This window comes from Drosophila simulans, chromosome X (genome assembly GCF_016746395.2).
Source record: "Drosophila simulans strain w501 chromosome X, Prin_Dsim_3.1, whole genome shotgun sequence".
NCBI classification, from domain to species: Eukaryota; Metazoa; Arthropoda; class Insecta; order Diptera; family Drosophilidae; genus Drosophila; species Drosophila simulans.
In genome coordinates, this window is record NC_052525.2 from 11114070 (window position 1) to 11129539 (window position 15470).

General features: G+C 45.9%; 4 protein-coding genes across 9 annotated transcripts; 2 read left to right on the top strand and 2 right to left on the bottom strand.

Annotated features, from left to right (window-relative positions):
• Nucleotides 1-64: 64 nt before the first annotated feature.
• On the top strand, nucleotides 65-6285 carry LOC6725690 (protein rhomboid). Its single transcript, XM_016173756.3, has 4 exons — nucleotides 65-592; nucleotides 4685-5046; nucleotides 5117-5459; nucleotides 5523-6285. The coding sequence occupies exons 1-4, from the start codon at nucleotides 353-355 to the stop codon at nucleotides 5829-5831; spliced, it is 1254 nt and encodes a 417-aa protein (XP_016038950.1). The 5' UTR covers nucleotides 65-352; the 3' UTR covers nucleotides 5832-6285.
• LOC27208202 lies at nucleotides 3646-4611 on the bottom strand. The gene is made up of 2 exons (XM_016183814.3): nucleotides 4453-4611; nucleotides 3646-4288 (listed from the first exon to the last, which is right to left on the bottom strand). Exon 2 carries the CDS (start codon nucleotides 4271-4273, stop codon nucleotides 3725-3727), a length of 549 nt encoding a protein of 182 aa, XP_016038951.1. The 5' UTR covers nucleotides 4274-4288; nucleotides 4453-4611; the 3' UTR covers nucleotides 3646-3724.
• On the bottom strand, nucleotides 6198-12036 carry LOC6725691. Of its 6 annotated transcripts, none has more exons than XM_016172726.3 (9): nucleotides 11896-12036; nucleotides 10454-10919; nucleotides 10171-10379; nucleotides 9337-9525; nucleotides 8638-9242; nucleotides 8488-8575; nucleotides 8166-8434; nucleotides 7947-8085; nucleotides 6198-7884 (listed from the first exon to the last, which is right to left on the bottom strand). In XM_016172726.3, exons 2-9 carry the CDS (start codon nucleotides 10911-10913, stop codon nucleotides 6721-6723), a joined length of 3123 nt encoding a protein of 1040 aa, XP_016038955.2. In that variant the 5' UTR covers nucleotides 10914-10919; nucleotides 11896-12036; the 3' UTR covers nucleotides 6198-6720. The 6 variants fall into 6 exon arrangements, with proteins under 6 accessions (XP_016038955.2, XP_016038957.2, XP_016038956.2 ...); XM_016172728.3 differs by having other exon boundaries at nucleotides 9337-9528; XM_016172727.3 differs by having other exon boundaries at nucleotides 9337-9531.
• A 137-nt stretch (nucleotides 12037-12173) lies between these two features.
• Nucleotides 12174-15470, top strand: LOC6725692 (ATP-binding cassette sub-family F member 1). Its single transcript, XM_016173757.3, has 3 exons — nucleotides 12174-12453; nucleotides 12525-13616; nucleotides 13685-15470. Exons 2-3 carry the CDS (start codon nucleotides 12527-12529, stop codon nucleotides 15301-15303), a joined length of 2709 nt encoding a protein of 902 aa, XP_016038958.1. The 5' UTR covers nucleotides 12174-12453; nucleotides 12525-12526; the 3' UTR covers nucleotides 15304-15470.

The window sequence follows — 15470 nt, forward strand, 5'->3', positions numbered from 1 at the left end:
CAGATTGGGTTGCATGCGGGATTTCATTATTTTTATTCACAACTCCTGGGTAGTGTGCCATTTGTGCTGCTCCAGCAGCTGGTCACACTGCACAGTCGCGCAGTTTGGTTTCTTTGGTGCGAGAAGTCGGTTGGTGTTGTTAATTTTTTTTTTTAGTTCGCTCCGCTGTTTTGCAGGTGCTACGCGCTTTATGGCCCGCTCTTAATCTTATCGCAAATCAAACCGCGGCCAATGAGCAGCGTAATTGCACTTTTTGGCTAACGGTAACGGCATTTCCGCACTCCGAATTCGAATTCAAACAAATCGCATCGCATTGCATCGAAAAGCCAAACAACAAGAAGTGGCCGCAAAAATGCCCGTGAAAACAGTGAATCGCCAGCAGAGCCAAACGCCCGCCCAACAACTGCAATTGCAGCAGCAGCGGGACGTCGAGAATGGGCTATATCCCACGATTCCGGCCGAGCGACGATCGCCCCCTTCGCGTCCACAAACGCTGCGACAGGACACCATCGATATGGAGGAAATACCGCTCAATCAGACGAACAGCCAGGAGCCCGAGGATCGGCGCAAAATGCACGAGATATTTGACAAGGTACGCAGAACTTATAATACTCGCAAATCCCACAGTTTTCCCAGCACAAGTAGGAGCTCATCCTACATCTTAGATATTTTATGTTTGTAGAGCCAGCTAACCAAGTAGTAGCCATGGTAACTAGAACTATTAAGGAATTACTGTTTACTTAAACTAAATCTGTGATGCTTTAACGGTGATTTAATAGTTATGCCTCATTATTATCGGATAGAATTCCGGAAATGTAGGATTAAGGTGAGGGAATAATTAATTTCTAGTAGTTTTCAAGTCATTTTGGAGAGCACATAGTGGTTAATCCATTAGAACCAGCTACCATTAATTATTCCAGTTAAAACTGGCTGGTAAGCAACAGAGGGTTAATGCTGAGATCTTGTGAAATTGCACCATATTAATGCATGGGAAATTGGCGAAAAACAGAAGAACAACTGTAATTAAAACACTCAGCCGGCACTTTGCGGCAGTCACACACACACAGCCATGCGTGCGTGTGAATGGAGTTGCTTGTGCTTGTGGGGTGGGCTGCCCTGTTGCCGTCTTCTTCTCACCCTCGGTGAAAGTTGAGTTCGATGAATCATCTGAGCATCGATCTGCTATGTCGGCGCTCTTCTCTCTTCGCACTCCACCAAAAAAAAACCCCACCTTTAACCCTTCAATGGGCCGGCGGGCGAAAAGCGACACAATCAGATGCTTTTGTTTGCAAACATGCCAACAGTGGAACAAACTTAATGTCAAGCGGTTGGGTGTAAAAAAAAACCCTGTATCTTGCGGTGATTAATAAATACGTGAGATTTTAGTGAGTTAAGAATTCGATTATATTGCCTGGAGAATCAACTGCTCTATGTATTTATACCACACAATCATAATTCAACTTTTCGGTGTATTTAACCCATCACCGTGTGTCTGTCACTCAACTTTGCACCTTCGCAGAATTTCGTATCACATTTTATGAGTTATTTTTCGCTGCAGTTTGTTTTCTTAACATTGAAAAATCGTGTGTGGTGCAAAAAAAAAAAAAAAATAGGGGGGCTACTGCTGGGGGACTGAGTTTTCTTATCGTGACAGAGGAGGGTTGGGGGAAAACAGCAAGAAAAAAAGAAGAAAAAAACCGGTTATAAATTATTGTTTGTTCGCTTTGAGTTCTGTCTTTGTTGTTGCTTTATTCTTTGGTGGCGTTAGTCACTTAACCCCCAACTGGCCCACCGTCCCCCGTTGACACCCACCGCCCACCTGTTTGCCCGAGTGTTACCATTATCAATTTAGCAATTTGTGGATTTCAGCTTTTCGATTTCTGCCACTGCGAGTGCCTCGACGTACACATACTCCTCCTTGATTCACCATTTGTTTATACCCATATAGAGTGTTAAGCGTTCATATCGCGTTCAATGGCCCCCGGCAACAGGGGGATTCTATCTACGAATCCATCAGTTGAGGCCGCTTCGATTCCAGTTTAGTTAGCACTCTCTCCTGGTAGATTTGGTCAGATATGTACATACATATGTAGGTATTCTGACCATACGATTAGCATACAAGATGAGCTGCCCATCCAATCCAAGCCCATTCGATGCCGCTGGAAATCGGCATTCCAGACACATTCCCACTCTCTCGGCTGGCAATCTTATCTGAATTCCCTCGCTCCAAACATTCAAGTGGCCAAAATACTCTGTTTGGGTTTCCCGAGCGTTGATTCAATAATCTAGCCATGATATAACAACCAAAATAAAGTACACACCAAATAATAGCAAGCATATAGAGCATATAAATAAATAAAAACACCAATTATCCTTTCAACCAACATTATTCGTTGCAAAGTTCAACTTGAACTCGAAGGGGACTGTATCATTTTGATATTTTTGAAATATCATGTTTGATATGTCAGAGATAACAGTCTTTCTGATATGGGAAAATACCTGATAGATGACCATTTTCGTTGATATTATTTCCATTGAGCTGTGCCAAAGAGTAAATCTTAAGTTGTCTGTTGGCTAATATAGGAAAGTTTTGGAACTTCAGGTGTTCGAATGCTTTTGCAATTAACTATTTCCGAAAACCATATTTCTAACAAACTGACCAAGTGGCTTTTGTGTGTTCCGAATCATAAAGCCAGCGAATGCAATGACCAACAACACTTCACGACTATGACTAAGTCCCAATCCCCGCGAGACTCCATAACCACTGGCAGCTTATCGCCTGGTTATCCAACTTTTTGGTTGTTTTTTCCCCTGTTCTGTTCTTTTTTAAGAACACCTAAAGGTGTAATATATTAGTTTACGACTGGAAAGGAGGCTACATATGTTCACGTACATGTGCACCTATCTAATTACCTATAGTATATGCCATTGTCTTTTCTTTTTTTTTTTTTTGCGTGAATCTAACTTTTAAGTGCGAACATTGACTTTTCGCTTGTTTTTCTTTGTTATCCCAGTTTGCAGTTATTTACTTAACTATAACTGAAATGTGATGAACGTATCCATAGAGTGAGCTGATGATGTGCCATTGTTTGTATTCCGATTAAGTTCTGGAAACCCATTTGTTTAGACTAGAGTTTTGTGAATATTTCCCAGTACCAGATACCTTTGAATTACATTTATAAATAGACCTATAATGGTGACAAATTCGAAAAAGGCAGACGGCTAAATAATAAAAAATAAACGATACTTAAAAGGGTCAGTGCAGAGCTTATCTATGACAAATGTTTTTTATGATCGAGAACCGGGAACACAAGTCGATAAGACAGTAACATCCAATTGAGAATTTCGAACTTCTGAAAGGAATAGATCCTTTTGTAGTTATCAGTGGGTATTGAGCTTTTGCAAAAACCATCAGTTGCGTTTAGTTAACTATAACTTTGTAGGCCTTTGTGCAACTTCAAGTGACTTTGTTTCGATTTGTTTTCGATTAGCCCCGTTTTGGATTTCTAGTTTCTCGTCTCGATCTGTGGCATTCATTCCTGCCCATTTATGGCCACTTTTTGGCCCGACAGCATTCGCGGCTGTGTTGCAAGTGCTGCTGCTGGTGAAGCAATCAAAAAGGGGAAAAATCACTCAACAAACATATTAATATGTGGGGACTTGTTTATTTGTGAACTCATGCCGCTACGCTATGATTTGGAATAGTTCTTCGGGTGGATGGGATTCATTCAGAGTCCAAGGGAAGGTCAAAGAAAGTGGAATTTTGGCTCTTGGGAGCGAGGCAACCGGTGGCCTGCTGCTCCTCCTCTTCCACATCCACAGCATCGTGCCAAGCCTGAGAATCCGGCAACTCCTGCTCCTTCTGATCCGTCAGCTGGATCAGACGCATCTGCAATCGCTCTTGCTCTTGCAGCTGAACGACTGGACGCCTTGGAGCAGCCACTTCGCGGATCAGCGATGGCATGGCGGTCGGCCAGTTTGGCGGCAGAGTTAAGCCAGTTGTCCTGCCCTGTCGCTCCAGACGCTGCAACTGGCGGCGCTCCATGGCCACCAGTTCCCGCTTGGCCCGAGCCCGCACCTGGTCGTCGCTGGTCGTGGTGCAGAGACTCAGGACCGCAAAGATGCCGGCCATGCCCAGGTAGAGAACCAGTACGGTCATAATGCCGGATGATTCCTGCATCGGCTCTTCCTCCGCCTCGACGTCGCATGTGGGCGTCGGGGTCCAGCCAAGCCAAGAGGTCACGTGGCGGGTCATCTCCATCAGTTGCGACATCGTTCTCGGTTGAATCTTGAGGCGAAGATACAAATAAACTGATAAGTATAGTTTATACTAAATAATTATATCATTAACCGATGTCACTAGAGTAGATGGCAAATGGTAGTTTCTTTACTTCGTTCTAGAGATGAGTCAGTAGTCTAGTTCTAAGAGGTAGGAGGGATGATGATATGTACCCAATTGTAATCGGTGTTTCCAAGATGTTGTTTTTTTTCTGGATTCGGTGCGGGTCTGTCCGACCACCCGGAATTTCAGCTGGGAACTGATAGTTTGAATCCCTAATATTTTCAAGCCCCCATGACGCTTTAGTATATGGCCTACTGAGTAGTAAATGTTGACTTACCAAGTTCATAGGTGTGAGCTTAACCACGATGACTAACCCACCAACTATATATGACTCTCACACAGCACGACTCTGACAGAGATGGGCTGATCAACACGCACGAGCTGAAGGAACTGATCTCGGATGGCTATTGCCGGGACATTCCCGCCTACATCGCCGACCAGATCCTGAAGCGCAGCGACCAGGACAACGACGGCCACCTGGACTTCGAGGAGTTCTATGCGATGTCCCTGCGCCACAAGTGGATGGTGCGCAACATGCTGACCCGCTACTGTCGCTACGTTGTGCCGCCACCGAAGCCCTTGGAGGGCGATGAGCCCGACGGTGCCTACGAGAAGCAAATGTCCATCTGCCCGCCGCCGCTCACCATGGTGCTCTTCTCGATCATCGAGATCATCATGTTCCTCGTGGACGTCATACATTTCCAGTGAGTAGTGATGGTACAATTGGTTGCATATGATTCTATTAACTATTAACTATTAATGTGCTATTTTCAGGGACGATCCCAACTACCAGGATCGCATAGGCGAGAGCACAAGTGGACCGGCGGCCACCTTGTTCATCTACAATCCGTACAAGCGCTATGAGGGATGGCGCTTTGTTAGCTACATGTTCGTCCACGTGGGCATCATGCATCTGATGATGAACCTGATTATCCAGATCTTTCTGGGCATCGCCCTGGAGCTGGTGCATCACTGGTGGCGCGTGGGTCTGGTCTACCTGGCTGGCGTGCTAGCCGGTTCCATGGGCACCTCGCTCACCAGTCCTCGCATCTTTCTGGCGGGCGCATCGGGTGGAGTATACGCACTGATCACAGCGCACATTGCCACGATAATAATGGTAAGTCGTTGATATTTTTGATCCTATTTGATATTCCATCATTACCTTCTGGTTGCCAAATAGAACTACTCGGAGATGGAGTACGCCATTGTCCAGCTGCTGGCCTTCCTGGTCTTCTGCTTCACCGACTTGGGTACCTCGGTGTACCGCCACTTGACCGACCAGCACGATCAGATTGGCTATGTGGCGCATTTGTCCGGTGCCGTCGCGGGTTTGCTGGTGGGGATCGGTGTGCTGCGCAATTTGGAGGTGCGGCGCTGGGAGCGCATCCTCTGGTGGGTCGCCGTCATCGTTTACTTTGCCCTCATGACCACTGGCATCATCATACACGTGTTTGTTCCCGACTACTTCCCAAAACAGGAGTACAACTAGCCCTACCCCTAGCTCTAGCTCTAGCTCTAGCCCTAGCCCTAGCCCTAGACCATGTCCAAAGTGCACTTCGATATTTAGCCGAGGTTGCAGTACGCACAGTACTAACTATAGGTTTCCCGACCATGTGCCTATGCCAGCTGCAAACATAATTTATTTTCTTACACCTTGCCATGTCAGCTTCATCCCAATCCGAACGTGGTGCACGCATGTCGTACGTATTTTTATATACTTATATACATACATATATGTATTCTCGATCCACATGACGCGACGCGACGCAACGAAATGTCAACGGAGAACAAAACTCAGCTGCATTTGTATTATACATTTCGTCGACATTTTTTTTTTCAAGAATAACAAGAGATATCTTTAAACAAAGTGTACTGTATATTTTTGGAGATTTATTATTAAGATCTTATATTTAAATGCAATAAAAACAATGTCTTTGTACGAAGATGATGGGTTGTTTTGCGTATGAATTATATTTTTTAATTGTGTCATTCATGTTCAATTGTAATGAGTACAACTTCGCAGGGCCAGCAGGACCAACAGAACTTACACGCAATCTTACATAAGTACTATAATTTTATAGTGAAATTAATAGTTCACTTCCCAAAACTGTGATTTAAGTCGATTTAGTACGCCCCAGCAATTAACCCATTTATTTATTGTGTTTACATGTTTTTGTTTTATGTTCATTACAAGCTGATTGCATCGTCCACCGCTTGCGAAAAAGAAACGTACTGAACGTCGTTCAAGGAAATTGTTGAGAGTGTGGTGTTAAATGTTAAATGTGGTGTGGTGTTTGGGAGTGATGCTTCTCGAAAAGACTCAGTCTTGGCATTCTCTGCTACTGGGGGGGGCTTAAATATGAGCTAACTTATGGCATCTAGGAATTGTTTGTCGGCTTGAGGAAGGTAACCATGGTGCTGTTGAACATGTTCACCTTGACAAACGTAACAAAAGTTGTTGGTGCCACATCGCGCAGAATCATCAGCAGGCGCTTGGCGGGCAGAAAGGTCACGCATTCTGTGTGATCTTTTTCGGTGCAACAGTCGTCGGGAGCACAATAATTTAGGTCATCGTCATTCGGAACTCCCGGTACAGGGCGCTGCACGGGGATCACATCCTTCTTACTTCCCTTGTACAGCTCTCCCGTTGCACTTAACAGCTGGGTAACCAATCCCAGGCGGAACACGCGAAGCTGTGAGGCATTTTCGCGAACGGCACGCATCACGGAATAGATCACGTTGGCCGAATTTTGAAGACACTTCGGGACCAGCAGCAGGTCCGTAACAGTGGTGCACATTCCAATCAACGAGGTTAGAAGGTCATCCACCTCGACGTTCACCAGCTCCAGTTGGTTTACCGTACCACCGCTGGCTACACCACCCAAAATGTGGTACAGGGGAAAAAAGGTATTGACCATGTGCTTGTTCTCCAAGCGCAGTCTGCGTAGAGACTTTAGATAGGGCAGCACTTTCTGGCCAAATTCCTTGGTATTCATGCCCTGGCATGAAGACAACACTAGCACCTTCAGTTTTAATAGTTTCTTCAAGAAGCTGAAGTCCTGCGAGCCTATATAATTCACTCCACGAATATTCAACTCGGTTAGATGCAACAGGTTGCCCAGAGAGTCTAGTGATTCCACTTTGCTTCTGTGGTCCGTCATTAGGATTTCGAGCACGCGAAGCTCAGCGCATTTGTGTTCCAGGTTGGAAAAACTATAAGTTGGACTGCAGCAGATTGCCCTTAGCTCCAGCAGTTGGGGCAAGTTACGAAAGATCGCATAAAGGAACTGGTCATCTACTGGACAAGTGCGAAGAACGCGCAATGATTTCAGGACGCTAAGGTCGAGACTAGCGAGAATAACCGGACTCGGCAAAAACGTGCCCCGCATGTCCAGTTCGCGAGTGTCATTCTTTGCGAGTTCACGGATAAAGCACGGCCAGTTGCTGATATGGGTATGGCGTAGCGTGACTGTGCGCCACACACTCTTATCCTGACTGATCATGGACCAAGTTTTGCAAACCTGCGCCATAGTTACACGTTCCTGTATGGTATGGGATGGGATGCGATGAGATGGGATTACTAACTTTAACCTAGACATTTTACCTTCATCGTCATGATTTTCATAACGGCCATCACTATCTGGCATCCGACGTGGGAATCGGTCAGGCTCTGCACCAAACTGGAGCTAGCATTGTCCGTTGAGATCGTTTTAAGGCCAGTCAAATTGATCTGTTTCGGAATCCTGATAATTTGGGGAAATACATATAAATAACTGTGGGTTTCGTAGGTCTCTGCGTTGGTCTTGGAACTAAACCGACTCACACTTTCATATTGCAACCAATCGGATCGGCTTTGATGGCTACAGCCTTGCGTCCTCCAATTACAACAACCTCTTGTTCCTTTGTAGCGGTCTGCTGCACCACGTTTTCTAACTGCTTTTTCTCCGCCTGTGGAACGGATATTTCATCTTCCACGGTGACTTCTACCATACTGAAATCACTGTCGTAATCATCATCATCACGATGACGATCATTTCCTGCAGCCTTGTCCAACCATCTCTTTTTGGCAAATCCCTTCGCATAGATACACTTCTGCAAAAGGATATTAAAGGCCTTTGAATCTCCAATAGCATTTCGTAAATTACCTTGCACAACTTAGGTCCAGACGGATGAACCGAAGCCGTGCAGTTCGCACAAGGCTTTGACTTCTTAGGGGCTGCTTTTGCGTGAGCTCTGGACATGAAAATACAGACTATATAGAGATCGAAATGTGTATATACATACAATATATCTACCTGCGCCTGCGAATGTTGGTATTACCAATCGGTGAACTGCACGAGCTGCTGTTGTTGTAGCTGGCTGCATCAGCCCGAGAATTCCCCTTCACCGCCATGGTGGAGGTCCAGCCCTCACTCGGTGGACTTGCCCCTTTGGGCACCTTGGGCTTCGACACCCGCTTTCCAGTGACCGCCAAGGTAGGCGTCTGGGGCATAACGCTGGACGGATTGGCCAATCCTTCCTTGCCCTTTACCACCGCCTCTTCCTTTGCCACCGTCTTATCCTTCACCACCGGGACATGCTCTATCTCCGCCACCTTTGGGGCTGGGATACCATTGGTGCGAGTCCTTGGATTTCCAGTGCTGGGTATAAAGAGATCTCGTTCGACGCCTGTTTGCTTTAGGCGTGCGTAAATAACTTTAAAAGAGGTGTCGGTGGATGTTTCTTTCATTTTGTTCGTCTCATCGGCCAGCGGCGTATGGCTACTGAAGCGCACGGAACAACGCGATTGCATCGGAGGCGATTCATGGGTGGACATGGAACGTTTCATGATGCGAGCGGACATAGCGTCCTTAGTTTCTATAAGAGATTTGTGCGAGGTATCCTTTTTATTAACTTCAACCTAAGGGGAACGAAACAAGCGGAAGAGAAGGTCAATGGTTAGTAAGTCTGCGATATTTCCGACTCTTGGCATAAGATTTTTTTAGGGTCTCCACCTGATTGTTTAAGTCTGATGGTTGCATGTTGGTTGCTGTTGTACTGGAACTGGATGTGGTTGCAGTACCAATTGCATTTGGATTGTTATTTGTGTTCAAAGGTTTTTTAATGGCTTCATCCAATTCCCCCCCGGTGGCGTCGAGTTGCGATGTCATTATCGGCGTTGTTAGAGACTGCTGCTGCTGCTGCTGCTGCTCCATAGACTGATTAGTGATATGAGCCGGCTTTGCTGAACCTGCTGCTGTCTCCTCTTGCGGTTCCACTCTCGGAAAAACCTTTAGGCCACTCCATGGCAGTACACCTGACTTGGCCGTCGACTATTGACGTCGTGTGCAGATTGTGTATTGTTTGGTTGAGATTTGAGATAAGCACAGATACGATTTCGTGTTGAGAAATACAATAATACAGAACAAACAAAACGCTGTCCGCGCTCTAACGGACACACAAAAAACAAACATAGTCCTCTGTATATCAGTTACCAAGTTTGGATTGGAGTTGGAATAAACATAGGGCATTAGCCAATAAACAATTAATGGGGATCTAGAAACCTTAAGCTCTTTGGATGTATGGAAATTTCCGTCCCAAGATTATTTACAATATTTTTATGTTTACTTCGATGGGGCAATTTGAGTATAAGTTTATACTCAAATTACTTTGATTAATTATGTGTAATATGTGTAATTATGTGTAATATATGCCGACCGAAAGGGAGATTCAAATTAGCCCATTTGTGGATTGGACATGAGTATACAGAGAGGTATGTTCTATAAGCTTGAACAGACAGCAGCAGGCCAGCTCGTCTCCTGGACAGCACCGTCATCCCCTCTACTCACCAACGGATTTTTATCCGAGTTACTTTCGATGTTGGATATGGGCGTTAGCTTTGGGAATTCCCCAGTCCACCCCATCAGACCTAAATCGCACGCTTCAAGTTCGCGGCTGCTGCGCATATACTGACGGAAACGTGGACGTGGGGAACGGCGTCTGCGGAGTTCACAAGGTCTCCTTTCCCTGAATGGCCTTGGAGTCATAATCATAGTACCTAAGTGGGTTTACATGAGATGTGTTAGAATACGCTACAGATGCTGGTTCAATTATTTATTTATTTATGCTTACTTTTTTTATCCTGCTCAGTGTTCGAGCTATCCCGATGAACAGAAAGATTCAATGCAGTGTCATTGGACACCGGCAGGTCGCCGTAAATAATGTTGCGTCCTATGCCGGCACTCTGTTTACCGATGGAACCTTTTCCATCTATAGCACCTATAGCACCTTTTCCATCTATAGCACCTATAGCACCTTTTCCATCTATAGCACCTATAGCACCTTTTCCATCTATAGCACCTATAGCACCTTTTCCATCTATAGCACCTATAGCACCTTTTCCATCTATAGCACCTATAGCACCGCCTGTGCTATTGACACCGGAAGTACGTCCTGCAGCTGTAGATGATCCGACTACGGAATCAACGTTACCATTATCATCATCAGTATCCGACGATGAATTGGTAGGGCTGGTAGAGTATTCAGCTAAGGGCTTCTTGTTACGCGGCTTTGACGGCCCAGGTTTGTCCATGTCGCTCTGGAATGGATGTGCAATAAATCAAGCAAAGTTTCTGCCTATATGTTGTAAATTTTCTTATAAAACAGTAATACCCATCACTTAAAGAAGCGATAGGCAAACAATTCAATGGAATATCGGCTGTCAAAAATATTGACCTTGAAGACCTGGGTTGTCACCTTTTCCAGTAGCGACGTTTTATTGCCGAGTCATTTTATTTCAGAAGTATGCGTTTTATTGCCGAGTCATTTTATTTCAGAAGTATGCGATGTAAAGTCTACTCACCAGAATTAGCCCTTTTTGGTACTTTACTGTAAGCAAATTCTGAAAAAAAGCTTTTTGCTCTATATTCTCCTCCTTCCATATAAAACAGTAATTTGGGCTATCGAAAATATTACTTAGCAACTTTTCGAGAAAGACAAGAGTTGTCAGGCCTGGTGTTTAGAAATTAGCTTTGCAACAAGCGAACGCCGATTACAAATGTTAAAAAAACTAAATATGTTTTCCTATTCGGACAACACGAGCATTTGGTTTCACACAAGGAGCTAACACTGTATTTTACGCATTTGTGTTCGTTTGCCGGTAAATCTGCACACAACTCACACACACACACACGTATATAAATTTATACAAATGTCAGGGTTGTTGCTTCGCGGTTTGTTTTCGTTACGATTCTGCTTTGATCGCCATAATTGTAAATCGAGAGGAAACCCGAAGCTCACACACGAAAAAACTGAATAGCGGGTTCTTGCACTTTCGCCTTCACAAATTACACAGTTTTCCTTTTAAGTTCAATTTACTAGAAATCTTTCGGACCGTTTCGCTTTGTCAATGTGTTTATCAGCCTATGCATTGCCGCCTCTTCGGTGTATCGCGAACTTGCGTTGCATGTAAGTGTGTGTGGATGCGACGCTTATTAAATCTGCAGCGGATTGTTCACTTGACCGTGCCTAAATCGTGTCGAACTCAACAATTTTGTTTTAATTTTTAAGCTTACCTTTGAAAAAGAAATAAAAAGTTCACTTAAAAAGACACTGAACACGACAACTTCTTTCGGAAATATGAATTTAACTCACAAGCGACTTAACTTGTCGACTTCCATTCACACAATTATTCGGTTAGATGGAAAATCTCGAAAATGATTATTCAATACTATCGAATAAGTTTTGGGATTTTCCTAACACATTTAAATACTAAACACATTAGCATACGATATGTTTTAAAACATACCGACATATACCTTCACTGAGATCACAGATTTTATTCAAACGAATGTCTAAACGTATTTTATTTTTCTCAACACTTGTTGTATACTAAAAGTAACGTTTATCGAAATTGCCATTTCTGGTGCCACCTAACGGTTTTTCCATCGCACAGTTTCGTTCCATGTGCTGTCATCGATAGTCCAACAAAAAAATATCGCGTGCAATCATCCCTGGCGACACAACTGGTTGTACAAAGTACATATGTATATAGCGATATTACATACACCTATATACTGCCAGCTCTGCACGTGAAATTCGAGGGCGGCTGTAGTAATCTGTGATCAATTCAAGTGAGTCAAGCTCTAAATGCAAGTACCATCTTGCCATACAATACCATCTCTTTATCCCTATGTGTTCACAGACATGTCCAAGGCCAAGGGTAAGAAGAAGGAGCGTTTTGATGACGACGAGGAGCAGCTGGAGAAAGTGCAGGAGAAGAAGCTACCGACGAGCAAGAAGGGCGGTAAGAAGGGAAAGCGAGGAGGTGGCGGCGGCGACTCCAGCGACGAGGATGTCACGCCCAAGAATCGGGACAACGAGGATCTGGAGAGCATAGCCTCCTCGAATCAGAGCAAACAGCAGTCTGCCGGCAAAAAGCAGGCCAAGAAGGGTAAAAAGGGCAAGAGGAATGATGACTGGAGCGACGAGGATGAGAAGCCAGAGAAGAGTTTGCCTGCCAACGACCTGGACGATGAAGATGACGATGAGGCGCCTCTGGCATCCAAGCCAGCTGCCAAAAAGCCACAGCCCAGCAAAAAGAACAAAAAGAACAAGAAGAAGAACGACGATTTCTCGGACGAAGATAAACCGGAGCTGGACTTGGACGACCAGGACAGTGAGGACGAGGTGGAAGTGGTTGCTGCCAAGCCAGCCTCCAAGAAGTCCAAGAAGAAGCAGCAGGCTCAGCAAAAGAACAAGTTCGCCATGAGTGATGATGAGGAGGATGAGGTCGCCGAAGATCTGCCAAATGACAGCGAAGAGGAGGAGGAGGAACAGGTGTCCAACAAGGCGGCCAAGGAGTCAAAGGAGGAACAGCAGAAACAGCCCGAAAAGGAAGTGGATGAGCAGGAAGTGGCGCAAGTCCTTAGCGAAAAAGTGGCGAAAGTGAGTCTCAAGGAAAAGACACCTGAGCTCGTACCCAAGGTCGAGCCCGAACCCGAGCCCGAGTCTGAACCCCAACCCGCCGAGGACGGCGAAGCCGAGGCAGATCCCAAGTTCGAGGAGAGCAAAGAAACCAAGGAGAAAAAACTCACTCACAAGGAGAAAAAGAAGCAAAAGAAGCAGCAGGAGTACGAACGCCAAATGGAGCTGATGACGAAGAAGGGTGGTGCCGGTCACTCGGACTTGGACAACAATTTCACCATGTCGCAGGTGCAGAAGAGCGCAGGTCAAAAGGCGGCTCTGGAGCAAGCCGTGGACATCAAGATCGAGAATTTCACCATCTCAGCCAAGGGTGAGTCATCATTGCTATAACTTTTCGTTGTGCATTATCAATTTTAAACCCGAACATTTATTTTTTAGGTAACGATCTATTTGTGAACGCCAACCTATTGATTGCACATGGACGCCGTTATGGTTTGGTGGGTCCCAACGGGCACGGCAAGACCACCCTGCTCCGGCATATTGCCACCCGTGCCTTTGCCATACCGCCCAATATCGATGTGCTGCTTTGCGAACAGGAAGTTGTAGCTACCGATAAAACGGCCATCAATACAATCCTGGAAGCGGATGTGCGTCGCACAGAGATGCTAAAGAAGGCCGATGAACTGGAGAAACAGTTTGTCGGTGGCGATTTGACTGTGCAGGAGGAGCTAAACGATACCTTCGCGGAACTGAAAGCCATTGGAGCCTACTCGGCGGAAGCCAGGGCACGCAGAATCCTTGCCGGTTTGGGTTTCAGCAAAGAGATGCAGGACAGGCCGACGAACAAATTCTCCGGAGGCTGGCGCATGAGAGTGTCCCTAGCAAGAGCTCTCTATCTGGAGCCCACGTTGCTTATGCTCGACGAACCGACCAATCATTTGGATCTTAATGCTGTCATTTGGCTGGACAACTATCTGCAGGGCTGGAAGAAGACCCTGTTGATCGTGTCCCACGACCAGAGTTTCTTGGACAACGTCTGCAACGAGATCATACATTTGGATCAGAAGAAACTGCAATACTACAAGGGCAACTATTCCATGTTCAAGAAGATGTATGTGCAGAAACGCCGCGAGATGATCAAGGAGTACGAGAAGCAGGAGAAGCGCCTGCGCGAGCTGAAGGCCCACGGTCAGTCGAAGAAGGCAGCGGAAAAGAAGCAAAAGGAATCGCTCACACGCAAGCAGGAGAAGAACAAGTCCAAGCAGCAGAAACAGGACGAGGATGAGGGACCGCAGGAGCTGCTGGCCAGGCCCAAGGAATACATTGTCAAGTTCCGCTTCCCGGAGCCATCGCAGCTCCAGCCACCCATTCTGGGTGTCCACAATGTCACCTTCGCCTTTCCGAGCCAGAAACCGCTGTTCATCAAGGTTGACTTTGGCATTGATCTAACTAGTCGAGTGGCCATCGTGGGACCCAATGGTGTGGGCAAATCAACCTTCCTGAAGCTGCTGCTCGGTGAATTGGAACCGCAGGAGGGTGAGCAGCGCAAGAATCACCGACTTCATGTGGGCCGCTTTGATCAGCACTCAGGTGAACATCTCACGGCAGAGGAATCGGCTGCGGAGTACCTGCAGCGTCTGTTCAATCTGCCTCACGAAAAGGCGCGCAAGGCATTGGGTTCCTTTGGTTTGGTCAGTCATGCACACACCATCAAGATGAAGGATCTTTCCGGTGGTCAGAAAGCCCGTGTGGCCCTCGCTGAGCTTTGCTTGAGTGCGCCGGATGTACTAATTCTCGATGAGCCTACGAACAATCTGGACATCGAGAGTATCGACGCCTTGGCGGAGGCAATCAACGAGTACGAGGGTGGCGTGATCATCGTCTCCCACGACGAGCGTTTGATCCGTGAAACAGGTTGCACACTCTACGTGATTGAGGATCAGACGATCAACGAGATTGTTGGAGAGTTCGATGACTACAGAAAGGAGGTTCTCGATTCGCTCGGCGAGGTGGTCAACAATCCTAGCGTGGTGGCCAATGCGGCTGTGCTGCAATAACCCTCAAGTTGCATACGGACTTGGAGTCCATGCAACTGGTCATCACTCGTCAGCCGGCTCGCCCTATGTTAATTGTTCAACTGTTGAATTGATTATCTGCTAGTTAGCCTTTTTATACCAACATATATACAATAACAAATTGTGAAAGTAAATGTTATTACACAAGA

Bases quoted from the DNA above. Each gene is read 5' to 3' on its own strand.
- LOC6725690 (XM_016173756.3), top strand. From the start codon at position 353: ATGCCCGTGAAAACAGTGAATCGCCAGCAGAGCCAAACGCCCGCCCAA. The intron at 593-4,684 runs GTACGCAGAACT...ACTCTCACACAG, and splicing joins TGCACGAGATATTTGACAAG to CACGACTCTGACAGAGATGG. The intron at 5,460-5,522 runs GTAAGTCGTTGA...GTTGCCAAATAG, and splicing joins ACATTGCCACGATAATAATG to AACTACTCGGAGATGGAGTA.
- LOC6725691 (XM_016172725.3), bottom strand. From the start codon at position 10,913: ATGGACAAACCTGGGCCGTCAAAGCCGCGTAACAAGAAGCCCTTAGCT. The intron at 9,243-9,336 runs GTGGAGACCCTA...CGTTCCCCTTAG, and splicing joins CATCAGACTTAAACAATCAG to GTTGAAGTTAATAAAAAGGA. The intron at 8,576-8,637 runs GTAGATATATTG...TTTCATGTCCAG, and splicing joins ACCAACATTCGCAGGCGCAG to AGCTCACGCAAAAGCAGCCC.
- LOC6725692 (XM_016173757.3), top strand. From the start codon at position 12,527: ATGTCCAAGGCCAAGGGTAAGAAGAAGGAGCGTTTTGATGACGACGAG. The intron at 13,617-13,684 runs GTGAGTCATCAT...TTTATTTTTTAG, and splicing joins TTTCACCATCTCAGCCAAGG to GTAACGATCTATTTGTGAAC.
- LOC27208202 (XM_016183814.3), bottom strand. From the start codon at position 4,273: ATGTCGCAACTGATGGAGATGACCCGCCACGTGACCTCTTGGCTTGGC.